The 27,672-nt window shown below is 39.6% G+C and overlaps 2 protein-coding genes and 1 pseudogene across 2 annotated transcripts; all 3 read left to right on the top strand.

Annotated features, from left to right (window-relative positions):
* Positions 1 to 2,836: 2,836 nt before the first annotated feature.
* On the top strand, positions 2,837 to 7,365 carry LOC104449073 (annotated as a pseudogene).
* Positions 7,366 to 10,407: 3,042 nt separating this feature from the next.
* LOC104449072 (high mobility group B protein 10) lies at positions 10,408 to 15,892 on the top strand. Its single transcript, XM_039316073.1, has 6 exons — positions 10,408 to 10,984; positions 12,193 to 12,271; positions 12,618 to 12,780; positions 12,874 to 12,951; positions 14,086 to 14,447; positions 15,380 to 15,892. The coding sequence occupies exons 1-6, from the start codon at positions 10,794 to 10,796 to the stop codon at positions 15,473 to 15,475; spliced, it is 969 nt and encodes a 322-aa protein (XP_039172007.1). The 5' UTR covers positions 10,408 to 10,793; the 3' UTR covers positions 15,476 to 15,892.
* A 2,266-nt stretch (positions 15,893 to 18,158) lies between these two features.
* On the top strand, positions 18,159 to 19,790 carry LOC120294400. Its single transcript, XM_039314465.1, has one exon. The coding sequence runs from the start codon at positions 18,159 to 18,161 to the stop codon at positions 19,788 to 19,790; it is 1,632 nt and encodes a 543-aa protein (XP_039170399.1).
* Positions 19,791 to 27,672: the final 7,882 nt, after the last annotated feature.

The raw sequence follows: 27,672 nt of genomic DNA, 5'->3' as shown, positions 1-27,672 counted from the left end.
CAATGGCCAGAAGAACAAGAAAAGGCCAAACAATAGAGAGCTCCATGGCCAACACTAGACTCTATCTCTTAGAGTATTCCTCCATTTCCATCCCCCCTTTCGATCCTTGAAGTTGCAAGCAACAAGCTTGGACTAAACAAAAATGTCATCTCGTTTTGTTCCCTTAGGTTCCTTGGCCAAGGGCGGCTTTCGATTTGGACATTGCGCCAAGGAAAATCTCTATTTAATCACTTAGGGTCTGTTTGATAACGTACCAAACTATGTTTGATTCTATGCTTTTGTTCACCAAGACAAAAATTGAATAGAAATTCATTTGATAACTTTTTTGTTTTAAAAAATAAATTTAGAACAAGATCAAGAAGTTAAAAAAGATTGCTTCTTTGTCTTTGGAAACAACTCTAGAATCAAGTCTTTTTTTTTTCTCTCTCTCTCTCTCTTTTCTTTTCTTCTTCATTTTCCTCTAGAGACTCAACCTCACTAGCCCTCTGATCGATAAAAGGCTTGGGCTAATGAGACTCAACCTCACTAACCCTCGTATGGCAGGTCGCCAGCCATGGCCGAAAATGGCGATCGGCATGAGGAAGAAGAGGAAGAAGAAGAAACGGAAAAAAGAAAAAAAGAAGAAGAGAAAAATGTAATAAAATTATTAACAAAATTCAAAGAAATTCAAAGTCATAAAAATTTTGAGTCGTATGAAATGTGTTTCTATGTCGAGAATAGAAATTTTGAATAGTTATCGAATGCTTTCGAATATTCAAAAGCTTGTCCAGCGAGCATAATTAAAAAAATTATTTTTAAGTAGAAATTATTCTAAAAATAAAATGATTATCGAATGCACCTTTACTTTCTCGTTCGATTCTGGCTCGGCTGTTGCTCTGATTAGTCCCTAAGGCCACCGCTCTTCCTTGTTCATCTTGCCAAGCGAAAATGCAATTGATCGAGTCTTTTTATTTGACTCTATTATCGTTATCTCAAGCCTTCATTGAAATAACGTTTATTTTGGGGAAAAAAAAGAAGAAGTGTACTCTGGGCTTTAATTTGAAATTTTCTCATGACAAAAGAGAGGGGGAAAAAAAAGGATGGGAAAGTGCTTAGCTCGTCGGTACCAATCCCTTCCCGCGCTTCTCCATCGCCATTGCAGCCTGCACCGGCGATCGGCTTCTACAACCAAAGCCCCCTTCGATGGTAGCTTGAATTCGAAGCCGGCATCGCAGCAGGAGGAGCACCGCGCGTTGTCGTATGGGCTCGCTGATCGAGCTGTTTTAGAGTAGCCCAGAAGCAGAACGGCTGATCAGCGAGCCTCCTACATTGGAACGGTGCCGCTGTGCGTTGCATTGACCCGTTCAGTCCTTCCCTCGAATGGTTTCGCCTTAGTTTCTTGTTCATTTGCCTGCCCTTTTCTTTTTCCGTAACGAGGGTTCCTTGTTCGATAAAATGCGATGGTAGTTGGTTCCGGTTTTCTCGAGACGAGGTTGGCTTGGATCGTTGACCACGAATACACACCCCCCCCTCGCATGGCCCGTTACATCTCTTTGCGCTCTCTCGGCCATGTTCTTTGCATGCTGCATAGTTTGCTTTTACGTTCTTTATATTCTACCTCGTTAATCGTATCAGTCTTCCTGCAATTTGCCCTTTTTAAGGTTCCTTCGCTGAAGGGTTTATAGTGCCATGCTCTGATTTGTTTTCATCTGGCCTATCTTTCTCTTTGTGCTGTTGGGCGTATGTAATTGAATGCAGAATCTGCCACCATCCATTTACAGTTTTCAGGTGGGGACCAGGTCGCGACGCTAGATACAAGAAAACTGAAATTCGCCTGACTTATTGCAAGTTGAAAAATGTCTGTCAAGTCTGCCTTTGGATCTTGAATATGTGTTGCCAGTTCAGGTTCGAGATGCTGCTTTATTGATCAGCTCACACGACGCCATTACCAAGAGTGTTATTAACAGGGACTAGTTCGCAGAGGAGCACGATCAAAAAGTACTCTCTCTCCCTCATGCACCGAGTCCACACCCGTCCTTGCTTGCACAGTTGCACTTCATGTTTTCACTCTCATCCATGTGCATTCACATTATAATTAGGAGAATATTGGAAACAGCAAGGCTGTTAAGAGCGGTAGCTGCAAATTTGTCACAGTATGTGATGATTGCTTGCAGACATCCCTTGGTTTGTGATAAATTCTGCTAAAGGGAGGTTCTTAGGCTAAATGCACCTGATGTGAGACGGTGGTGGTGAGAGATATTGTGCTTGAATTTGTCATATTGTCTATTAAATGGGTTCGAGTTGCAGTACACATGAGCTCTGATCAATAAGGAGATTTCTTTGGATAAAAATTTTCTTCTGATAATTGCATTTATTTTTGATTAGCAAAGAGCCTTGATTATCATGTCCATCTTTAGTTAGTTAGAGCTATGCCGAGTTGGTTCATAGGATAAGTATGATTCTGGTGCCAGGGGTGAGAAGTTTCACCCTTAAATGGTATGTTTCATATTATTCATTGAAAGAATTAGGCTACCCAATGGCTTGCATGGATAGCGCTACATTCGCAGGCTTCAACCCATCCTTGAAAGGTCTTTGCATGATAATGTTTTGCTACTCGTCGCACTTGTCTGTGATAAATAGAGAACCTTAATATGATTCCCTTCTTCAGTATGTAGGTTATTCTAATGTACTTCTGTATATGCTCATTGTTCTTTTTCATCATTTGGGGTGGACCTTTGTGTTATATCCTTAACCATGAAATTATATTATGTGGAGATTGACAGTGAGTCTCACCAGTAGTTCAGTATTATCATGAAACTTGTTACCATTCCTGTGCAGGCTAGGGCTGATTTAGACTATGAATCCTCATATCGCAAGGTTTGGCCCAATGATACTATTCTGAGACTTCGAAGAACAACGTTGTATTACAAAAGAAACAGAGTATGTGTGTGCAGCTTCTACATTAGGGGGAGTGCACCAGAGGTGCCGAGTGTCCATATAGGCATGAAATGCCAGTAACTGGGGAGTTGTCTCAGCAAAATATGAAAGATCGTTACTCTGGGCATGTCTCTTGCCTTGCATTGCATTTATTGTGTAAAACCTCCTTAATTAGTCCCTTGCTGTGCATATCCATGTTCTTGCCCTTGGACAAACACATTTCATGGTTTCCTGGTTTCTTGATCTCAAACTGTATTGGTGTGAAATAGAAAGCCTCTTTGCAAGTTATATATGTTACCAAAGGTATGCTCATGCATTCGAGACTCTAATGATTTGTTTGGGGAGGAGGGAGAGGTGAGGAATATTGGTAGTGGGTTAAGAAAATGGGAGAAATTTTAAATTTTTTTTAGAAGAAAAGAGTACCAAATTATGAAAATTTTCATCCCTTCCTACATAAAACTGTTCCTTCATTGTTTGATGTTACTTTGATGTTCTTTTCTTGATATTTGTCTTTTCATCTGCTTGGGTGCGTGGTATGTTATTATTCACCCTGGCAAAGCTACTTAATGCATTTTTTGTCAAAAGCTTATGCATTTTGGTTTAAGTTTTGACCTACCTTTTAGTTGAGAATTTAAATGTTATTCACGAATTTTTTTTCCCTCTTTTTGCATATTTGAATGAGTTCATATAGGAAAGTTGGGCGAGTTCATCTCATGGATTATGTTTAAATTCTTTTATCTTTTGCAATTAGTTCTATGTTCTTTTGAGACTAAAGTGAAGATTGTTCTCTTTTTTCTTCTTATGTTGTGAGTTATTTTTTTAGGGGCTTTCAGAAACATCCATTCATGCTATTGTGTCGAGTTATGATCCTCAAGAATCTTATACTGCAATTATTGTGGGTATTTCTCTTTACTATTTTTAGTTTGACATGGCAATAAAGAGAGGATGCAAGGGAGTAGACACTGATAGTGCCATTTATTAGGCCCGCTAGAAGTGAAATATTGGCCAGGTTTTGGTAGCTCCAGGTGAAGCTTTTCATCTGTGCATTTGTTGTTGTTAATGCTGTCAGTAAAATTCTCAATTAGATTGAGTTTTTTTCAGAGGAATTTCTCTTGCCGTTTTGTGTAAGTGAGGTAATGTTTCACATGACCGGCTAGATGATTATGTAGTCTGCTCAAACTTCTTGACGAGTGTAAGATTAATGAAGGTTTTTTGATAATTGAATCTTAATAGGGAGCACACAATTTGCTCGATATTGTATTTGTGTATACGACATCTATTACCCCTTCCGTTTTGTATATGTCAGAATTTGATTGCTTATTTTAATGGATTTTTGCATAATATTTCCAGAGTAAATGCTCCAGTGGCTCTAAAGTTGCTTAACAAAGCTGGGGAGATGCCCTCATTGGAGCCCCCTGAGGATGAGAGCATCAGAACCCTGTATGTGGGTTCAACGAGCAGGATTTGAGGGATAATTTCTTCACCCACATTGAAATTGAATCTATAAGGATGGTGCTTCAACAAGCATGTGCTTTTGTGACATATACAACCAGGGAAGGTGCAGAAAAAGCTGCAGAAGAGCTCTCAAATAAACTGGTGATAAAGGGGTTAAGGCTGAAGCTGATGTAAGGTAGACCTCAAGCCCCAAAACCACAAACTGAAGGTTCAGAAGTTGCACGGCAGCAGGCAGCCATCCTTCCTGGTGGGCTGCTACCAAGGGCAGTTATATCTCAGCAACAGAGCCAAATGCAAGCGCCTGGTTCTCAGGACCAGGGTCCAGCAATGCACTACTACAACATGCTACTGCCTCTGCAGCCAGAGAAAACCTTCTATCCCTCCATGGACCCCTGAAGGATGAGTGCAATTGTTCCTTCCGAGGAAGGGTCTTTCAGTGGGCCCTCAGGGTCCAGCGAGAACAGGCCACCTTCGGAGCAGCAGCAACAGGGCAGCATTATGCTTACTCCGCAGTGGCCCTGCCTCATGGGCAATATTATTCCCATTTTTACCCTTCTTATGGTTATATGATGCCCCCCCTCCTTATCAACAGTACCAACTATCGAACCCATCGACGGTGCCTCCGTTGCATCCCCCTCTGGCAACTCTGCAGTATCAGCAGGATCATGTGCAATCTGTGTCCGCACCCTTGAGTTCTGCACCCATTCCACCACTAGCACTGCCATCATCTTTGGGGTCTACACCTAGGGGCTCTGTTCCACCAGTGTCTTCCTAGTAATTTACTGTTGATTTTAAGCTAGAATTGTGTTCATGCTCCTCGTTTCTCCAATGCTAAGGTATGTATGGTTGACATTCATTTTGGTCGTAAGGCCTTTTGCAAACTGGTCCTTAGAGGGCTAATAATTGTAACATAGCCTTTTGATTATCAAGACCTGTTCATATTGTGACTTTAGCTAGTTGAACTTTCGGCTTTGATTTTTACAGTGATGGGAGGGAGAGAGCTGCAGGAAGGCAGAAGAGGCAGAAGCTGGATTTACTTTGCTCCCTTGACGCTTGGGGCTCTGCTATGGGGAAAATCTTTTTGTGTCTGTCACAAAAATGACTGGATGTGATCGACTAAGCTCGATGTGTATGTGCTATGCTTGTTATCCTCCGTGTCGATTGAATTGTGGAATCGACCACTCCAGTTAACCGTCCTATACAAAAAAAAAAATATTTATTTGTTGCTATTTATCCTGGGTTCTGGGCAATCGCTGAGGGCATAATCAACAGACACGATTGTGGTTCTTTCTGGCTTTCTTTTCCCGTTATTTTCCTGTGTTGGGGAAGTGTAAATTGCAAAGTGAATGCTGGTTATGCTATTTAATGTTTTCTTGGTCTGTTGATTGATGTGCTGGACCTAATGAGAGAAGAAAGTTCTCTAAATTTGCTTGAACCATGCACTTTTGAGCTATTTTGCCAGATGTTGTTGCTTGGTATTTGGAGTAGTGGATTACTGTGTCCCCCTGCCACTAGTGCTTGAAAATCATATGATGATCAGTTCCAACTTTTTTGTTATTGGTGACCTGCTTTCGGTAATTTTTTTTTCCTTTTCTGGCCTTTTAAAATGTTTTGGGTGAGAATATCTTGTTATTCTTATCTTGGTAAGTACCTGACAAGTGAGGAGTGAGAGGATTGTATATTCCTTTATAGGGCATGAGAGGTTGCCTGGCCTTGTCAAATTGAAAAGAAAGAAAGACGATCTCCTGTTGTTTTTTGGAGCTGAGAGACGGGGCTTTGTAGCTTGCTTGTTTCTAGTGTGGAATTACTCATGCTCAATGGAAGGTGCTCGATGTTCAAAAGGATGGTTTTCAGCTTTGTTTTGGGGACGTGATTACTCTTTGTTGAACCAACTTATGAAACCATATCTGTCATGTGATCAACCATATGCAGAATATGATCTAGAGAACGAACATCAATTGCTCAAGAATCATTGTTTTAAGGCATTTGAGATGAATTGCTGTGCTGGTCATCTGCTCTGTTTTTCTCCAGCTTTTCTTCATCTTGTCTGGGCATTGTAATGATGGTTGATGGCATTGTGTATATGCAAATGTGGTCTTTTTTAATCTTACCAGATGTCTTACTCCAGAAGGTACAATTGTTTTCCTTCTCATTCACCTAGTTGAATCTTGATCTGTGTCTTGTATCAATTTTTTTTGGAGCTTCTGTAAACCTCTCTTACTGTTAGTTCATCGATGTGTAGGTGGTGGATGTGCATATCATGGTTGACCCATAGACAAGGGAATCTTGTGGTTTTGGGTTTGTAATTATGTCAACTATTGAGGAGGCTGAGCGGTGCATTAAGGACTTGTTATAGTCAATGAAGATCGTACTCTAGATCCCATCCCCCTTGCAGTAGGTTGCCAGTGTATTGGTGTGATTGCTCCTACTCTCCATATGACTCCAGGAACTACTCACCGGATGATCATTATCACAGAAGGAGCCGCTGTCAATCTATTTCTAGAATTGTGTCATCAGGAAGAGGAAGATACCCTAGGAACAGCTATTCCTGAGGAGGAGGAGATACTCCCTTAGCGAAGCTCCAAAACTTAGGAGAAGGTCAAGGTAGAGTTACTCTCGTAGCATCTCACTAAGCCCGAGGAGGAGTTCTAAGCGGAGCTACTCATCCGGGTGCAGGTATTCGAGGGTTAGCTATTCTTCTAGGAGTCTCTCTGTGTCATAGTGTTAGTGCACGTTCCAGAGCAGTTTCAAGGTCTAATACGTCAAGGTCATCATCGCCTTCAGCTTAAGAAACGTTTCTGTGGAGGGGGATATCTAGCTTGTTTGTAAGTTGTCTGGTTTGTCCATGCTGGTTTAGTGCTCGGCATTACAGACTGGGATTTCAGGATTTTGTGTAGCCCTCCTTGCCGGGAGGCAAACTCTTCTTTGGTTACTACGTGCTGTCTCTCTAGTGGCTAGAATTATCTAATGTGTCGCGCCACTACTTTACTGTTACACGGTCTTATATTTTTTTAAGACTTACTGTTATATGGATCCGAATTTCAATTAATCTGGGAAGAGCCATCTTTATGGTTAGTCTTGACTATTTCATTCTTAGACAGAAACCACTCTTTCCATGCCCTGTCGGCATGGTCCAACATCGACCTGTCCTGGTGGTGATGCAAGGGTCAAGTAGGTCTTGCCCGAACCAGATGTTTGAATCCAATAATCGAGTGAATATTGTCGCCTTAGCAATTTACTGATGTAATTAACAGTGAGGACTTTCCGAATCGATAGAATCAGATGAACTCAACATTACCAACGATAAAGAAATCCAATCTTCAGTGTCCTACTCATACCCAGTTTAAAAGTAAGAAGGTTCTTAGACAAATCCAAAGATTCAAGTGAAGTTGAACAAAACGTGAGGAGGGGGTGGCCAGTAGTTACTCTGGTTCGCGGGCTCTGCGGAAAGAAGTTCGCTCCTTTAAAGGGGAAAAAGAAGGGAAGTTGGGTAAAACCAAGCTTTTTCTTACCAATATTCACACAAATGAGCAAAGACTATACATATGGAAGCTCGATTATGCGGACACAAATTCATAGGTTTCACCCTCTTTAATGCCGAATGATTTCTCGCATCCCTCTTTTGACAATTTGTAGAATGACGGAAAGCAAAGGCAAAGGGAAGGAAGCTCTTTCCCTGAACTCTTTTCGAACTTCCCAGAGCACCTCAGCACACCATGGAAGGCCTCTACTTTTTCGTGGAAGGAAGGCGCTGTCAAGCCAGTTTAAGGATGTTCTTTGAAGGAGATTGTTCAGCTTTGGCTTCATTGATGAAGAATCCGAAACAATGCATCTCTATACTTTTCTCAGGAAGGGGTGAATGTGAAAGATTCGTCATAATATTCTTCCGCTTTCTAAATTCATGAGTGATAGGTGACTTACTAACCTCGATTTCATTCGCATTAATTGAGACATAGGAACTGGTTATGGTTTTTGTAATGTATGTCGATTATCACACCCTGATGCAACTTCTCAAAAAGGCTAGATCATTCAGTGCCTTCTCAAAGTAAAACTTAGCTGTCAGTGCTATTTGACCAACATATTCCAGATGCCCATAAATCTGCATATCCAGGCGGAATATGTTGATTGCTGTCCAATATTTGGGCAGGTTTCTACCAGTCGTAATCTCTCTCTCTCTCTCTCTCTCTCTCTCTCTCTCTCTCTCCATGGTTCCTGCCCTAGGACTAGGGGCAATCCAAGGTCTCGCTTTTATTTTTCTTATCCTACTTTGACAGACTCAGGTATTCTCTCGCCTACCTAAAGCTTAGGAATAAAATGAACAAAATCTTTCCATCCCTCACCTCTCTCTCTCTCTTTCATTCATATATAATGTAATCCCTAAATTTTTAACTTATTCATTTTGTTCCTTGAATTTTATTCCAATGTACAATATTGTTCATGAACTTTTGATTTGTTTAATGCAGTCCCTAAACTTTTGATTTATGTTCAATCTAATTCTCGGACTATATGAAAATATTCAATAATATCTTTGAACTTGAATTAATAAAATGACAATATTGAACATTTTTTTTAATCCAAGAACTAAATTGAATGGGTGTTAAAAGTTTATGGACCACATTAAATAAATTAAAAATTTAAGACAACATTGCATATTGAGCTAAAGTTTAGAGATCAAAATAAACAAATTAAAAGTTTAGAAACTACATTGCACTTTAAACCAAAATTTATACTATTTGAGTGAGATATTTTTATAAATGCTATGCATAGATCAGAGGAAATAGTGGAATTGCATTTTACAATATTGTTCGGTGTGTTTTGCAGATTAAAATTTTATTTGAAAGTTCAAAATTCAAATATGTAATATCACTAAACCTTTTAAAAGGGTAACAAATCAAATGTGCACTTAATAGAAAAGTAAGGGCTTAATAAGGAAAATGAAAATTTTAAAGAGGGCAAAGGCTCGTACTCATCGCCTCGCGTTTGGGTGCCATTATCGAACCATTTTTTTTTTTTTTTTTATATGGGAATTTATACCCAAATCTCTTTGAGATTAAAATATAAATAAATGTAACAGTGGGTGTGCGTTTTTGGGGTGACTTTTAAATCTCGCGGGGTCATGCGTTTTATTTTATTTTTAATCTTAAGAACCTGAAATTTTTATAATATATAATTCATAGACAATTCCTATGAAGTTTTCATAATTTTTAAAATTCGAATAAAATTAAAGACTTTCACAAGAAAGTAAAAAAGAGATGATTTGCTTTTTCATAAGTCAAGACGAATCCTAAAATTGCAAACATAGAAGTTCTAAATCAATAAATGACGGACACATGCACTAGGAAATAGCTTGACTTTTAAGTTAAAAATTTTAAAGAAGGAGTAACTTTTCGGAGGTGAAATCATTAGAAAAGATTCTTATTTCGAAGTAGCCTTCCAAGTAAGGTTATTAATAAACGGTCATTCATAAAATTTTCTCATTTATAAAAATCGATAACCGACTTCTTTAAAGTAGGTTCACAGCAAAAGCAATTTCACCTAAATTTTCCAATATCAACATCAAAGTCAGGAGTCGATCGCATTGAACCAACATAATGCGGTGAATTCAATGAACGGTCAACGAAAGTAAAAAAGGGGAAGGGGAAAAAAGAATTACAAGACTTCTTTAAAGTAAGTTCGCGGCAAAAGCAATTTCACCTAGATTTTCCAACATCAAAATCAAAGTTAGGAGTCGATTGCACCGAACCAACATAATGTGATGAATTCAATGAATGATTAATAAAAAGGGGGAAGGGGAAAAAACTTTACAAGGCGGTGTAATATTGAGTCGCCAATTATGGGAAATGGACAAAAGATTAGTCAATCAATCAAGGATTTATTAAGATATATGGGGGGAAAGCATAAAGGGCTTGCTTAAAACGGTGGACTGACCGAAAATATCATCACCGTCCAATTCCTACCTTAACTTTAAGATTTCGCTAATCTCTATGCTCTTCTTCCCCCCTGTATATATAAATCACCAGATTCACCACCACCACCATCACCACCTATCCTCACAGCCTCAATCCAGGCAAAAAAAAATCATCATTCCCATCATACCTTTGTCACCTTCTTTTTCGTTCCACCCCCATTACCCTAAATCACCCCCAAATTTCTCTGCCTCTGCAGCACAGTTCAAGTTCAACCCCCCCTCTTTTATTCCTGATATCAGATCTTATCTCACCGGTTCTAGCAGTAAAGTTTGGATTTTTATCTTACTTTGTTGGCAAAAGGAGGAATCTTTAATTAGGTAAGGCCCTGCTGTGACTTGTAATTCTTCAATTTTTTTTTTCTTTTTTCACAGAGGAAGGGGGCCAAGAAAGAAAGAAAGAAAAAAAAGAACCCATCGATCTTTCGTCTGTTTAACCCCGCCCTACCAAAGAACTATGTCCATGGCCATGGTCATATCCCCGCAAAATCAACCTCTCTCCGAGAGCGCAAATGGGCACCCCTCGGTCGCGTCAAGCTCCAAGCTTTACCCTCCTGCGACGGCCCAGTACGAGGAGCTCGTGCAAAGCTCGGAGCTTTTCTGGGAAAAGCTCAAGGCTTTCCACCAGTCTTTTGGCACCAAATTCATGTGAGTCTTTTCAAGTTTTTCGAAAAATGGATTGCTTTGCTGTTCTGGGTCTTGATTTTTGAGTGCAGGGCTGGCGGATTCTTGTCTCTCTGTTCTTTTCTTTTCGTGCTTGTGTTTCTGGGTTTTGGTTTATGGCTGGTTCGGTTGGTGCCCCTTTTCTCAGTTTGAAAATTAGTGTTGGATTTTAAGCTCTTAGAGATGGTGCATGCATGCGGATTCGCCGAAGTGGCTCGGAGAGAGATTTTGGTTGTGAAAAGACACGAGGGTTGGCCTTAGATAGATTTGTTTTGCATGTAGTTTCTGTTTCGAATTCTAACGAATATTGTCTGCAATCTGACTGGCATATGATAAACCTCTCACAACTCCTTGCGGGTTAGTTCCTCTTTTCCTTTTGTGTGTGTGTGTGTGTGTGTGTGGGTGGGGGGGTTTCCGGATTGAGCAATTGCCATTTTGAGAAGAGTCTTTTCACTGGCTGACTTGTTTTGATTGTTTGTTAACTGGTGCAACCGTCAGAAGTGATGAATAAGAAGGCTATGATTGCTATACGGCGGTATCATTATTTTAATCTGCATTTCGGTATTGAAAGAGAACTAATGTCATTTGGAGCAGTTAATTGCGAACGAAGTTGTTTTATGCTTGTGTGGGTGATGTCAATGTGTGTAAATGTTACCTTTATGAGAGGATCTATTTTGGTAATTTCTTGACGACATTATCATCGTGATTTGCCATGTAAGAGCTTTCCGATATATAATAAATGGACCTTTTGTTCCATTTCAGGCTGATCTGTTTCTCAAAGTACCTTTCCCTTGCTCAACATCTTATCCCGTATCTTGTGTGGGCTATCTTTGCTTGTGATCAGACCATGAATGTTAACAGCGAGGAGTTTCCATTGCAATTTCCTTATAAAAAGATTTCTTATATGAAGCACCCGATATTTATTAGCATGATAATGTTAAGCAATATAGATAGCAAGTCCGCTCTGATTATTGCTTTAAGAGAGCTTTTTCCATGGTGGAGAATATTCAAATGAACTTATTAGCTCATCAAATGGCTTGGTATTATCATGACCGCCTTCTTGTGACTCTGTTTATCTTTTTTTATTTGAATTTCATAGATCTTGTGACGCATAGATTTCTAAATCATTATGAAGTACATCTGCATGGGCATGGAAGACAGGCATAAACACTTTTGTAATATTATTCACACAGGGTTCCTACGGTTGGAGGCAAGGCTCTTGATCTGCATCTCCTTTTTGTGGAGGTGACGTCACGCGGTGGTCTTGAAAAGGTATGGATTCTACACTTGTTTCCTTCTTCCATGTATTGCATGATTTGAAACTTAATATTTCAATTGGAAACTACTAGGGCACCTGTTCTTGGACCCTATGCAGCTTTCATTTATTTCTTGAAAGTCTAAGCATTCAGCAATTAATTATGAGTAATTCGTTCTTGTTTTTTGATATATTTGGTATGATTGAACTGTATTGTCTTAAGCTAGAACCTTGTTGAAAGTACTTGAATATAGACTTGCAAGATGCTCCATTTCGGTTGATAAATTTATATGATCTTGTTTTGGAGTGTGCCACCAGTGGCTAGATGTATTAGCTCCACTAATTTCGTTTAACTTTTTACAGGTGATCAAAGATCGTAAATGGAAGGAAGTGATTGTGGTGTTCAACTTCCCAACAACTATAACCAGTGCATCATTTGTTTTACGAAAGTACTATATGTCCTTGCTTTATCACTTTGAGCAGCTCTATTACTTCCACAGACAAGCCCCTTCACTTTTGGCTGCAGGTGCTGTCTATAATAAATAGAGATGTTTCACTTATTTTGAAATGTCATTTCTGAAGTGTTATTAATCATATCATTGTGCATACATTCATGCAGATCTTGAAAGTGGGAATGAGGTTGAGGGGTCACTGGTCCAGAACAATGGAGCGTCCACAAGTTTCTTGTCTAGTCAGGGTACGACCTTTGGTTTTTGTGATAATGGCTTGATTTTGATTATATCATGCTTATCAATTGGTTGATAAGGACTGACTAATTGAAAGGAACAATGTCAAGGAGACAGCATGTTATGTAGTGGTATGAGGAGTAAAGTGAGTCGTGAGAAAAGGCAAAATAAATAAGAAAAAGGAAAAAACAAATTGATAAAGATAGGAAGTAGGAGCAGCTGGGTCATTTACAGAAGAATCTGATGTGTACTCCATAAAGAAAGAATTTCACTGAAGTTCTTATGACAAAAAAAAAGAACTGCTTACTTTCTGTTGCTGGTAAAGAAAGAGTCAGAGACCTATTGGTTCCTCCCTTTGAGAAACCTGCATATTTTGGGCAATTTTGAACTATCATGATGGCATGGCGAGTTTAAATTAGATAGTCTAAATTGTTGCATTGGACGGTCTTCTGGAACTAAAAATCACAGGTGGCATTTATGATTAATGAAGTTTTGCTGCTGACATGGATATAGATAAGGTTCATGGTCATTCTCAGTTGCCTTTTTGCGAAATGCAAGTTAAACAGTTGTATTTGGAAATATAAGTGCCAGTGTTGCTCTCTGCTGAATGTCAGCCAATTTTTAGGTTATTCCCTCATGTCTGATGCTCTTATGCCAGATAAGCATGATAGATATCATCAGCTTAGAGGTTTCATTAGGTTGGTAGTGTAACCTGTGCGTTGTGTTTCTTTCTTCAAGAGCATAATCACAATGAGAAGGTTAGCTGTTTGCATTGCTGGTTGATTCCTCAACTAGGGTTCTGCAAAATTTGGAAAAGAGATTTTGTTAAAAAGGTGCTGCATGACATTTGTTAAGCAACAAAACGAGGAAATATTGCGATTTGCAATACACTGTTTGTCCTCGTGATATTTACAATCACCATTTTGAAAATCAAAATATAAAAAGCATATTCAACAAAAGCTCAGGAGGCACTTTTTATCGTGACGCTTTGTCAAAATTAACTTCTACTTCTCATGTTGCTTTGTTCCTCATGGTATAGTGGCCTCACAAACATTTCTCACTCTGCTCTCGGTAAATTGGTTACAATTTCTAAGTAGCTGTACTTGTTTAGCCAGGTGATGATCTGGTGACCTTTTTGTGTGCAGGAAATCCGAAAATGCATCCTGGCAGTTCAATAACTGGGTTCATCGATGGGAAATTCGATAATGGGTACCTTGTTACGGTGAATTTGGGTAATCATGAACTGAAAGGGGTCCTGTATCATATCCCCCAGGTCATGCACATGTCTCAGAGTGCTGTTCCTTCTGAAATTGCTACTCACCGGAAACGAAGAAGATCACGGATGAAATTACGTGACCCTTTTCGCCCCAAGTCTAACAGGAGCGGTTACAATTTCTTCTTTGCTGAGCATTATGCGAGGCTAAAGCCTCAGTACTATGGCCGTGAGAGAGCCATCAGCAAGAAGATTGGGTATCTGTGGAATAACCTTACAGAGGCTGAAAAGCAGGTACTAATAATACACTATATCTATTATGCTACATCTCTTTCCCTCTCCTTCCTATTATTTTCCCTGTGTGCACGCTTGCGTGTCATGCAAAACTTTCTAAAGAGGAATGTTATTTGGACGGATCACATCCTAAAATAGATGCTTATGATGAGGTTTTAGTCAGACGATTGAGATTATTCTGAATGCCTTAGATTTTCCTTTTGGGTTTTCCTCTTTTTTTCTGATTTACTATGAAATACCACTGTCCCTTTCTTTCCATTTCTACTTTCTGGTCATTTGGCTAATGACTGTCTTATTGAAACGAAAAAATTACATCTACATACCAAAAGCTAGTTGCAACAGGTATCTTGTAACATCAACCTTTCATTTGTTGTGGTTGAGCACATGGAATTCACTGCTCGATGCACCTAAAGATATCATCAAATGCACATGGACAGGGCAATTTGATGTCTGACTACAGTCGATTCGCACCTGCAGAATATTTTCCTTCTCTCTACAGTTAGCAGATTGGGAATAACTGTGATCCTGGCTGTTTGGCGACTGAGTTGCAGGATAATATGTGCTTTTTTTTAGGATTATGTGGATATGTGAATAGAACGATGATTGTGCGGTATATTTGGATGTCAAGATATATGTATGTTTCTGATGTGTTTAGAGAATACTTCTACTACAGAATAGTAAGAAGAAAAGCTTGCCTTCCAGCAGTGTTACTGGATCAATGATGCACGTTTAGCATCTACACTGACCACTTTAAATGCATACTTTTTCCTGCACTGACGGTGCTTTGTGAAAATTTGTTGTCAAACACGTGCATGACAACGCAGTAAACATGTAAACACGAGACGCATCTCGCGCATGCTTTCTGCAGCTGCTAATGAAGCGGATCGCTTGCTCTAGTCATCGTCTCTAAGCTTTTCCTTCTGTCGGCGCAGGTGTATCAGGAGAAAGGCGTGAGGGACAAGGAGAGGTACAAGTCCGAGATGCAGGAATACCGGTCGTCTCAGGGTTTGAACATCGGCAAGGTTTAGACTCCTAGGTTAGTCTATAGCTAGGCATAGGCAATCCATGTTCTAGGGAAGACCAATTCTTGCGCTCGGTTCCTTCTTTTGGGCTCCTCGGACATTCATCCTTTTGGTAGCATATGTGGAGTAACCCCCGGCGCGCCTTTGCACATCCATCATTAACGATGCTCTTGTTTTGTCGGTGTAGACGTCGTGCATAGGGTGTCGCCCTCGGTTTTCTGCTTTATCGTCGGTTGATAAGAACTGCTGGCTGAATCTCTTTACTTTGAGCTAAGCTTGTAATATAGTTTGGTGAAGTTTTAGTTTTACTTAGAGCTCTGGAGCGTATGGTGACTGTCATTTCTTTGTCGGAACATGAAGCTTTGTTTTTGCAGACTCTTTTTCTATATCCAATTGAGACTAGAAGTTAGACGAGATTGCAGATGTCGATTTGATTTAGATGCATTTGAATTAAAGATAGGTGGGTTCGCTTCCAAGATTTATATTCACTTATTCAGTTTGATCAAACTTATTCTCATCTGGAAAATGTATGAATCCGTAGTTTCTAATCTGTGAAATTATGCGTCGATTATTTGCTCTTATATTTGAATTTATTAAGGAGATAAATCTCGTCAAGCAAAATTTGGTTTTTTAAAATAATCTATCATGTTGAGAGCAGTGATGAAACGATATCTCTTTTCTTCTTTTAAATACAATTGTCTCTTCTTTGAAATACATTTGTCTCCTTTGAAGTACAATTATCTCCTGGGATAGAAATAAATATTATCTTATCCCTCTTAAAAAATTGTTTTTTTGCATATTTGATTTTGGGATCTAGAGGAACTTCTCTTGGTAAAAGCAAATTTCACGTATTTGATTCATGCTCTTCTGTCCCTGCAAATTGCAAGTGTTTTTTCTTGCATTGTTTGGTTGAAATGAAAGTGTTTTTATATTCTATTGCTTTTCTTTTCCTACTATTCTATTGCTTGTGAAATTATATTCTATTGCTAGGGTAGGGATACATGAATGAGAGAGCACGGTTTGGTAATCTACACACACATCATACATAGTGGTTTCTAAAATAGATATAGGATAAGGTCAGTCAAAAAAATTATATAAAAGAATCGCTTTTGCTCACCGAAAAAAAGGTCGCCTAATAAAGGGTTAATATAAGTGAATATCAAAGTGGTTAAAAATTAATATCTTTACTGGCCATTAAAGGAAATAATTAAAAAAAAAAATGAAACTCTTGTTGAAGGAGCCTGAAATGCTTTTGTAGAATTTGCCACTTAGGCGGCATTTAGCTAGCTCTTTTTATTCCCTTAGAATGCATATGCTTTACGAAAAATGAATGATTAGTAAAATATATTTTTAAAAATCATCACTTATATGTCTTACAAATCAAATGAGCAAAAATCAAAATTTTTAGTTATAGATTGCTCTCGGCAATAAAAACATTTTTAATTACTAATCACTTCAAGTGATATAAGTGATTATTTTTTAAAAAATATTTTCTAAACCAATCATAATTTACAAAACAAACGGAGCCTATAGTTTAGAAATCGAATAATACCCAGACCAAACTATTGCATATCTCGACTAATTCGACTCCCCATGGACTCGTACTAATTCGCACAATTCTCTCTTTTCTTCTCTTGTTTGGTCTCAATCAACTGTGATTATGACCAAATATAGACTTTGAACCAGTATCAGTCAAAAGCTCATTCCAGTCAACATCATGTCTACATTCCATTTATAAGGTCAAATCTCATTTATCATCACTTATATTTCCATGTATTTGCATGTTCCAACCTTGTGACTTGCGTTGTTTTTGAGTTGAAATTTCCTTTCAAGTAAATTAGACAATATCCTGATTAGTAGGCAATGGACATTCGGGAAACCCTAGAATCTCGTTGACCAGATTTTTTTTCAAACATATCCCACCATATGAAGTGCACTTAAGAAAACAAATCTCGAAATTTTATTTGGGGAGAGATCTTGGGAGATTGATAGATACCAAAATCTAAATTCAAACAAAAAAAATTAATATATTATCACAAAAAACACACATATACTTAGTTCAAGCGAAAATTCATGTAATTTTATTTTTTGAAAATTCTCTGCAGCTTCGTTCAAAAAAAAAAAAGAGATTAATTTGATCAAAGATGAAGCCACCTAAAAATTCCAAAAAAAAAAAAAAAAGAAATCATTTATTGAAAGGTAGGAGTTAAATGTGATAAATAAATTTTCGTGGGAGCAGTTAAGAATACTTATCCTACACAATAAAGAATCAAGTCTTGATTTCTTCTCCTCTCTCTAGCTTTTCCGCTTCTTCTCTTTCTATCAACCCTTCGCTGCTTCTTGTCTTCCTCCCTCTTCTTCTTCCTCAGCTCAATTGGCAGTTCTTATCATAAAAAAAATCTCGTCTTTATTATCCGTTTTCAGTCTCAAAAGAGATCGATCTTCGACGAGGTGAGTTCGGAACTTTTTGTCTCGGCTAATCTAGGTGCACTTAATCTACATGCCTCATTGTCTCGCTGTTTAAAACGTCTCAAATTCAAGTCGATTTCTTTTTTCCTCTTTGTTAGCTCATCATGACAAGTTGTGTACTCGTGATTTCAAGCTTTTGTTTTGGTCACAAGTCTCTTTACACTTTTTTTTTTTTTTTTTTTTTACCTGGGTTCAGTTTTTTGGTTAGGTTTTTCTATCCATGGATGAATCTCAGGAGACTGAGTCGTGTCCCAACTATCACGACGAGGACAACGCTGGGGAGAACAAGCCGGTTGATATTGCGGAAGGAAGATTGTATATCAAGTTGAAGTTCCCGATGGATGAACAGTCTAACGGTGAAGAAACCGGCATGCAAGGCGACGTACAATTAGAGAAGCCCTATGTTTGCGATTTCTGCAATAAAAGGTTCAGTTCAGGAAAAGGATTAGGAGGGCACAAGAGGGTTCACACGCAAGCAAGCAAGAGAAATCACCAGTTTCTCCACAAGAACATTCATAAACCCAAGTTCAAGAAAAGTGGTGGTGTTGACGATGGCTATCTCTCCAAGGCTAAATCGCATGATATCGATGCGACTTGTCTGATGTGTGGGAAAACTTTCCCTTCGATGAAGTCCTTGTTTGGACACATGAGATCGCACCCTGACAGGGAGTGGAGGGGAATTCACCCTCCTGCGAGGTCAAACCACAGCATGTCGGTCTCAATAGTGGACTCCGCCGGCCCTTGCAGGGTCCATGATCGGGCAACAGTTCATCCTGCATTGCCCCAATCCACATTGGGGAGCCTCACTGGCAAGAGGCAGATATCATCGGACGCATTGCTGCAATCTACGTCGGACGAGAGGGTCACTGGCAAGAGGAGAAATAAACTGAAAAGCATGTCCTCCGTGGAACTAGAAGCTAGTGATAACCTCTTGTTGCTTGCGAAAGGGAATCATACTTTGCACAATTCATTGAGCACAAAATTGAGCCCAAGTGGCTTGGAGGGCAAGTCGGCTCCAGGCGACAATTACAATGCTGAGGAGGTGATCAAGGGCGAGCACAATAAAACTCGAGCTAGCCCTGAATTGGTCAAGGTGTCCACAAAGCAAAAGATCAAATCATCCCCACCTGATAAGAAAGTTAAGAAAGAGTTTTCACGAGCTAATCTGGCCTATACCGTGAGAGAGGGCAAAGGCAAGGGGAAGATGGACGAGTTTCAAGGTTGTGATGGTGATGCTGATGACAAAGAATGCACTCATGAAAGAAGTAATGAAGCTGAGTCGAATTGTGAAGATGGAGAATACAAATCGACACAATATCAACTTGAGCTCAATATTCTTGTTGAAAAGGGAAACATCAAAAAAAAGAGAAGGAAGAGATTGCCCAGAAATTTAGAAGCAGGAGCGGAGGTTGCTTGTTGCATCAACCATAGCCGGAAGATTTCCAAGGCACCCAAGAGGTTCAAGTGTAATATATGCAATAAATCATTCTCGACCCACCAAGCCTTGGGCGGTCACATGTCCAGCCACACCAAGGTCACCATCAAAAAGAGCCGAAGTGGAGATGATCATAAAGGATCTGCATCAGCAGATTTAGAAGCCGATGAGAGAGCTGTAGCCGCAGCCGCGACCCAAGAAGTGGAAACTGATGGTGATGCAGATTTAGAAGCCGACGAGAGAGCTGTAGCCGCAGCCGCGACCCAAGAAGCGGAAACTGATGGTGGCGCAGATGCTCAATGCCTTGGAGACAGCAGCGGTGATGGTGCCCCGTCGGTGCAGGCATTGGGTTGTAAGATGCTTGTCATTGACCTCAATGAGCTTCCACCTATGGACGAGGATGAGCAAGAGGGATGATGATTCCCTTGACTGTGAGTATGGCTTCTTCACTAAAAGGATCAGCTAAATGAGAATTGTTTGATATTTCCTAGGAACTCTTGATAATTAGGATATGGAGGTGAGTGCAGTTGACTAGCTAGTTTGTTCTCGTTTGACTCACACAGGATGAATGAATAATTTTCTTCTCATATCGTTTCTTGGGTCTCTTTTCACTGTGAAAGTCCATGGATTCTTGGAGATCTAGTCATTGTTGTTTCAACTTCAAGTTTTCTCCAACGTAAAGTTAAGCATGATGGCTGGTTAAAAGCGAGAGGATGGAGAGGCTCAGGAGGGTTTTCCTTTTATTAGTTTGGTCAAACTCATTGAATCTCTGTAATTGGTAGATGCTTCTTAGTGAATATGCTTATGCGTCTAATGACCAGATCAAACCCAGGGAAGTCAATATCGTATCGTATGGGACATTTGCACGCACTTAGGGCGCTTAAAGGGCGTGCCCTACACAATTTCATCAGATTTTCGGGCTAAACAAAGCTTTTATCTTTATCATCACGCTCTAAGAATTTTATTATCTTACTAATCAGGTTTAATCAGAAGTTATTACGTGAGTGACTTTATTTTTGTTAGGTGAGACACCATTATCCGCTATCTTATGTGCTGGAATTAAAGTTATGGCGGATGTAGTTAAAGATAAAGTTGCTAAAGTATAAGTTACATCCATCATCATCTTTAGCAAATATTAAGGAGAATTCAATTATATGACTATTAGCACAAAAGGGTTAGGTTTATTTGATTTAATAACTCCTTCGAGAAAATGATATTAAAAGTGGCATAATTTTTCATACGACACTCACTTTGATATCAAAACTTATCGCTAAATCACTTAATGTCAAATTGAAGAAAAAATGATCAGTTTGTGACGATAAATTCTGACAATTTTTCTTGTATGACCTTTTAAATAAATTTTTGAGTCTAACGTGACTATTTTAAAACATATTCAAGTCTAAAGTGGAAAATGAAGGAGAAGACATGGCAAATGGGACTACAATGACAACCTTTCATCTCTCTCTCCTTCCTTCTTCTTTCCCTCTTTGGGTGATCAAAATACGCCTTCTTTTTTGCTCGTGCTTCTCTCTCCTACTCTTGATGGTGCACTAATGATGACATAGATGAGGAGATCGCGTTCGAGATTTAGGAAGATGACCGCAAATTGCTCAGCAGCCTCCTCAATGATGTGTTACAGAGAATAGTTGGAGGCTAACTTCATGAAACAAACCGAGGGGAATTCATCCTCTTTTTTTTTTTTTAATCTTTTTGGAAATATCAATGACATAGCCCATTTGTTTCGCCTTACACGAGCATGTGCAGATTCTTCTACTCCTACCCTCCATTGCAAATTTTAGAAGGTAGTTTTTTCTCCCAATTTGAGCAATTAGGGTTTAGGGTCTTTTTTGAAGAAGATAAGAAATTGCCCCAAGATTCACCAGAAGTGTTGTCCATGTCTGTTTCGCCTTTTTTTTGTTTCGTTTTTACTCATGAATCAGTTTGATCGCGTTTTCGTTCATTCATCTTGGATTGTGCTAATGGAATGAGAATCTCTTATGAAAAAAAGTTTTTTCATCTCAAAGGGCAATAAGGGAAAATTGAACTGAAATTGATTAAGAGACTATTTATTTTCCTATGGATTGGCAATTGATTATTGCTTGTCTGCATTGGCTTCGATTCTTTTTCATTTTGATTTGGGTCTAGCGATTTTTTGGATTTAGCATTTGTTCAGCTTTTTTTTTTTTTTTAACCGATAGAGATAAAATGACGTCGTTTTCTTGTGGTTTTTCTTTAGTGAGTCACGTAGGCGAATTTACAATAAAATTATCACGTCAGATTTCCGACTCGCAATCAGAGTTGGTACTTAAATGATCTTTTTTTTTTTTTTTACCGGTACTTAAGTGGTCCAATGAAAATTTTGACACTACATTAAGCACCGTGCACAAATTATAGTACTTTTAGTGTCCCTTTTCCCAACTCCTCCATAGAGACTGCTTATTTGGCTGGCATAAGTATTTACCAATTATTCATATATTGATTATATGAAACTGTGATATACAAAATGAGGCTAATCAGAATATTATATTCTTAATTTTTTTTAATGATTGACTTTACTTTAATTATGGCAATGGCTGAACGAAAGTTCAAGGCCATAACTAATTATTCATTATTCTGAACTTCATTTGAGTTGTGAGTTTTGAGAAAGTTTTATATAACTAAGCTAAAGGCTAAGGCTTATCATCGTCTCTTACCAATTCTTTTAGTATGTCAATTATTTCAAATCAAGTGGATTTTGAAATGTAATATTTTCTTTTTTTTCTCTCATTGCAGATTTCTTTAATGATATAGGCTATGTTAGTTTGGCTAGAATTGTTGTAGATAAACTAAATTAAGTGTAAACACATAATGTGTAAAATAAACTATAATTTTCTAACAATAAATGTTTGAGTAACTATGAGATAAGTAAGTTTCTAAAGTACGGAACTAACATAAATGGACTGTACAAATATAAGAAAAAAATTAAATTTTCAAAAAGATTTATTTTTATCATTTAGTTTTAAATTATCCTAATGTATAGTAAGTGAATTTTTTATTTAACCAGTTTGTTTCGCGAAAAATAAATGATTTCAAAAACATTTTGCAAGATATGGTCGTTTGTATCACTTATAAAAATGAGTAAATGAAAAATACTTTCATTGTCCATTAAAACATTTAGGGCATAATTTTTTGTCATTTGACTAATTATATTAAGGATACAAGCAATTATTTTTATAAAAATAGTTTTCAAATCATTTATTTTTTGCAAAATCAACATAACCTAAGTTCAAAAAGTTCCAATTAGTTCAATAAAGCCATAAGTCTTTTAAATAAAGTGCAATCAAGTCATCTTGATGAACAATATTCAAAGTTGTCTACATGGCACTCAAACGCTGCTGACATGGCATCCTTAATTTCCATTTTCAGTATAAGTTAAGGACTTAATCGCATTTTCATGTAAATGTTTTGGAGTTTAATTGAACAAATCGAAAGATTTAGAATATAATTTTGGAATATAATTGCATTTTTCAATATAGTTTTGCTACTTGATCAAACCATTTAAAATGGTGCGCTAGTCGGAATAAGTGGGGAAGATATTCAATGAACCTAGTCAATGCGCTAAAACTAAATGTCGACCATTAGAGCTGTAAGTGCTTGTGATTTTTCCTCTTTTGCTCATATTGATGGTCAAAACATGGCGATCTATTTACATAAAACCGCCCATTTTCAGTACTGATTCGATCTTGTCCTGTACCGAAGAGAGAATGGGAAGTAAGGAAGGATATGAAGAGACCTTCATAATTGTTCTTGAACCGCCTGTAGGAGAACTTTTGACAGACCGCAAAGCGGGAAGAGAAAACTGGATGATCACTAGGGCGTGCGGACGATTGGAGGAGCACGTCCGGCCACATCACCTACATAATAAGTTCATCCTAGAACAGTTTCGCATGGCCAAGGTGTATACCAAGTTTTTGCTATCATGTTTGCCACTTCAAGAAGCTCTTCTTTTGCTTATAATTCAGCCAAAAAGGAAGGGGCAAAAGGCTCATCTGTTGATATTATAGAAGGTGCGAAAAGCAGGAGAGAAGAATTATTGGGTTTACATTACAAGTTTGCACGACTAGGAACAGATGGTCGTCGAACGCAACTAAGTCGTAGGGACAATGCCGTCTCGTAGTAGACTTGACAAAAGGGGAAAGTACAGCGCAGAATTGTGAAAGACTAGGGAGAAGTTTGAAGGGTTGGGAAGTTGCTCGGATCTGTGCAAAATGCACAAAAGGGATCGACAGTTGAACGAGCTTATGTCGGCAAAAGAATTGGAGGATCAGGCGATAACTGCATGATGACGATCCAAAACGATGCTACGAGCAATATCAACTGCATTGCAAAACAGGCACTTGCCTTACATGCCCCTATCTGCAACCTCAATAACCTTCCACGCCTAAATTGTCTCTTTGCAAGTTCTTCAAATCGTCTGGCTGTTTCTTTAGCATTGCAATCTCATTTCCTGCTTCCCCGAGATCGTTGTGCATCTGCATGCTCTCCTGGTGGAGAGCTGCTCAATGTTTGAGCGGTCCGACTGGACTGTTGGCAGCAGATCTCAGCTGCTGGATTGTCCTAATGATTGCCGAATGCTCAACCTCAGCTTCAGTCTTTTGCCCGTAAAGTCCCTCGAGCTCTGTCTCTGTTCTCTCGCTCAATTTCTTCTCCGATTCCTTCTTGGGCAATCTGCTGCTATTTATTACGGCTTCAAGTTTGGAAATCCCCGAGTCCTTAGTCTTGAGAATGGCTCTGCCTCCACTAGGTTGGCTTCTAGGCGTCTCACTTCTTCTGTTAAACTTAAACGCCGGAATTTCCTAAGAACACGGACCACGAGGGCTAATACCGTCTGAATCGAGATGGTCGTGTGAGCTGACCGAAGGTTCCTTGTGCATGTCGGCAAACTATTTTGTTACTTCTGCAAAAAGCTTTACTAATCTATAGCATATAAAATTACAGCAAGCAACCATACCAAGTCGCAGATGACAGGCAAGGTTCCTAAAGGAAGAATTGCCTCAGACCACAGTAGACTCACAAAGGAACGTAAGGTTCTCCTTGTTTCGCGGAAAATGTGGCCTTTCTGGAAATTGTTTTTGAGGAAGCCATTTTCCAAGAAAATAACCATATTTTATAATGTTTGGCTAAAATCTGAAAATGAACTAGAAGATGTTTTGCGCCGTTTGATAAGGAAAATCTTTTTTTACATGCACTCATTTTCAATAATCATTTTATTTTATTATTTTAAAATCAATTTTTAATTTTTTCCTTTCCTTTCCTTCTTCTTCCTTGGCCTTGGCCAGTGGCCGGCCACGGTGGTGGCCAGTGACTAGCCATTGGCAAACTCTGACCTCACCCTAGGCCAGTGAGGGTCAAGCTTGCTATTTTCCAGCGAGGTGGAGCCTCACTTGATCTGGCAAAGCCGAGCTCGCCCGAGGCCGGTGAGCTCGGGACTCGCTAGATCTGGCGAGCTGGGCGGGGATCGGGCCTCGCCCAAGCTTGCCAAAGGTGATGATGCTTTTGTGATCTGGTTGTTCTTATATGTATATCAATTATCTCAAAGAGCTGATCAAAGATGCATTCCCAAAACTCAGGACTCGAACCAAATCCAAGAGCCAAGCGATAGCAAGTACGTCCTTCAGTTTTGGGTGACTCACTACCTGATGTTAGCAGGATGGTATGAATGGACAAATCAAGGTCATTGGATTTGCTGTTTCTCCATTTACTTCTCCCCTTGCCTATAAATGCTAAGGTTATCGCTTTCAATCTGGCATAATCAACGGCACACCAGCACCTAGACAAGTAAGCATCAGTCCATAAATAGAGACCTTGTCTCGTCATACCCTTCAATTCAAAATATAATCAAATTCTCTCTTTATTTGTACCATCTGCTATAGTGATTAATTTCCGGTTAATTCGAGCGACGAGACATTTGACTGAATTCAGAAACATTCACAGCAAAAGTGGCTTCTCATTTGCAGTCTAAATATCGCAAGTGGATTCCTCATTTCACTTCCTATCGAGTAATTATGAAAGTCATCGACAAAGTCTAATTTCGAAGGGGTTCCGCCATGCCTCTGGTTCTTGATTATTGAACCCGAAACGAGTAGAACTGCTTCAGCAACTATTGCACAGATTCTCCTCCTTTGTCGACTTGACTGTACTTGTACTTCATCTATACACGCCTGAAGCTTCCCCCGTTATCTTTGGAAACTGGATGACTTCGACATTTTCCCATCTCAACCATAACAATTATAGTATGGGAAAAAAACAGAACAAAGAAGAAGACAACACGACTTTGAAAAAAGTTGTAGACATTGAACAAATTCTACCATACAGCAGCAACGTTCATTTACAGGAAACAAGTGACGGAGCATATTCATGCAGAAGCGAATCACATCTTAAACTCATACTACATTAAAAAAAAGGCGCAAGAAGCTGTACATTCACAAGGAACTGAACAAAGAGAGTGGCAACCGTTTTACAGGTTCTTTCTCTGCATGCTGGAGAGTACCGAGAGACGTCTTCAGAGGATCACAGTCTGCCGAGGGCAGGGATCACACTTTGCTCTTTTGGTCCACGAGAATCGTCCCCAGATGGAACATTTTGTGGATTACAATCTACCTGATTCTCTTCCACTCTCGTTACTGCTATCAGATTGAATCTCCTCGCTGAACTGATGTTCACCCTCCCGAGATTCGCCTTTACATTTTCTCCATCACAGCTTCTCGCCATGCCATTCCTCCTTCCATTGCTAGCTGCAAAAGCCATACCATTAGCGGATACAAATTCCAAACTCATCGAGTTGGCAAACGCCTCGAGTTGGACTCCAAGCTTGTCCGCAAAGGCAACACGGCATGAATTCACAACCATTGGCAACATCCCTGTGCCATGTTGCCTTTGCGGAGACGATCGAGCCCTCACCGTTACACTCAACATCAGCTAAAGAACTTGTCGATTCACTTTGTCTTCCCAAACCAGAAAACTCCTGCTTCAAATTGTCACCAGCTTCAAAACTGGCATTGCCTTCTTTCACACTCTCTTCTAATTCGCCTCCATTTCCTCAATCGGTGCCCTCCTGTCTGTCTGGGAGCAATAACTTTTCGAGAATTATCTGATGTCGGTGCCGAATTAGCATGATGCTTAACTCAACGAGATCATTACCGCTTAAATGAATTGCCATTGACATGCGCATTAACCAAACACTCTCAATGCCACCATTGCTTAATCCGTCGCACTTTATTGTGTTATCACAATCGATGCCCAACAACGTCCCTAAATTCATTTCTCTCTCTTAAGCAGAATCAAGCGACGAAACCTCACCAAATTCATCAAACTGGAAACAACACGGCGGTGAAGAGCAATCGGTAATCACTGCTCAAATGACTCGGGTGAAGAAGAGTAAAGACAGCTACTGGAATTCCACCTTTCGTTCCTCTCTAGCAGAAGAATTCCCGAGTAACTCGGTCCCTATTCATCCTCTATGGCCGCTTGGCTCAAACACGGCCCATGAAGTTGGCCATGTCATGTTCGGATTGTGGCTTGCTAGCGGGCGACTCATTCGCTCATGCCTGAGGCATGGTCTCACCTTACCGAAGGGACTCGTAGATTCGTCAACTCCCGAGTAACTCGGTCATTGATTCATCCTCTATGGCCACTTGGCTTGAACACGATCCATGCGCTCGGTCATGTCTTGTTCGGATTGTGGCTTGCTAGTGCATGGCTCATTCGCTCATGCCTGAGGCATAGTCTCACCTTGCCGAAGGGACTCATAGATTTGTCAACTCCCGAGTAACTCGGTCACTGATTCATCCTCTATGGCTGCTTGGCTCGAACATGACCCATGCGCTCTGCCATGATGCCCGCATGAGGGGAGCCACGTGATGCATTCATCTTTGTCTGGAAATGAACCAAGCCGACTCACCCATAGCTCCTCAAGCATGATGACTCGAGGACCACACGGACTCATCGAAAGAGGTCACATCCACACCGCTAGACATGAGAACAACCAATTTCTTGTTTGGATCGTGGCTTGCTAGCACGTGGCTTATTCACTCATGCTCGAGGCATGTTCTCACCTTACCAATGGGACTCATAGATTTGTCGATTCCCGAGTAATTTGGTCACCGTTTCATCCTCTATGGCCGCTCGGCTCAAACATGACCCATCCGCTCTCAACCATGTCATGTTCGGACCGTGGCTTTGCTAGTGCGTGGCTCATTTGCTCATGCGCGAGGCATGGTCTCACCTTATTGAAGGGTCTCGTAGATTTGTCAACTCCCGT

Source organism: Eucalyptus grandis, chromosome 6 (assembly GCF_016545825.1).
Source record: "Eucalyptus grandis isolate ANBG69807.140 chromosome 6, ASM1654582v1, whole genome shotgun sequence".
NCBI lineage: Eukaryota > Viridiplantae > Streptophyta > Magnoliopsida > Myrtales > Myrtaceae > Eucalyptus > Eucalyptus grandis.
Note: the sequence above shows the minus strand (reverse complement) of the source record. Positions and strands in the feature narration are given on the sequence as shown.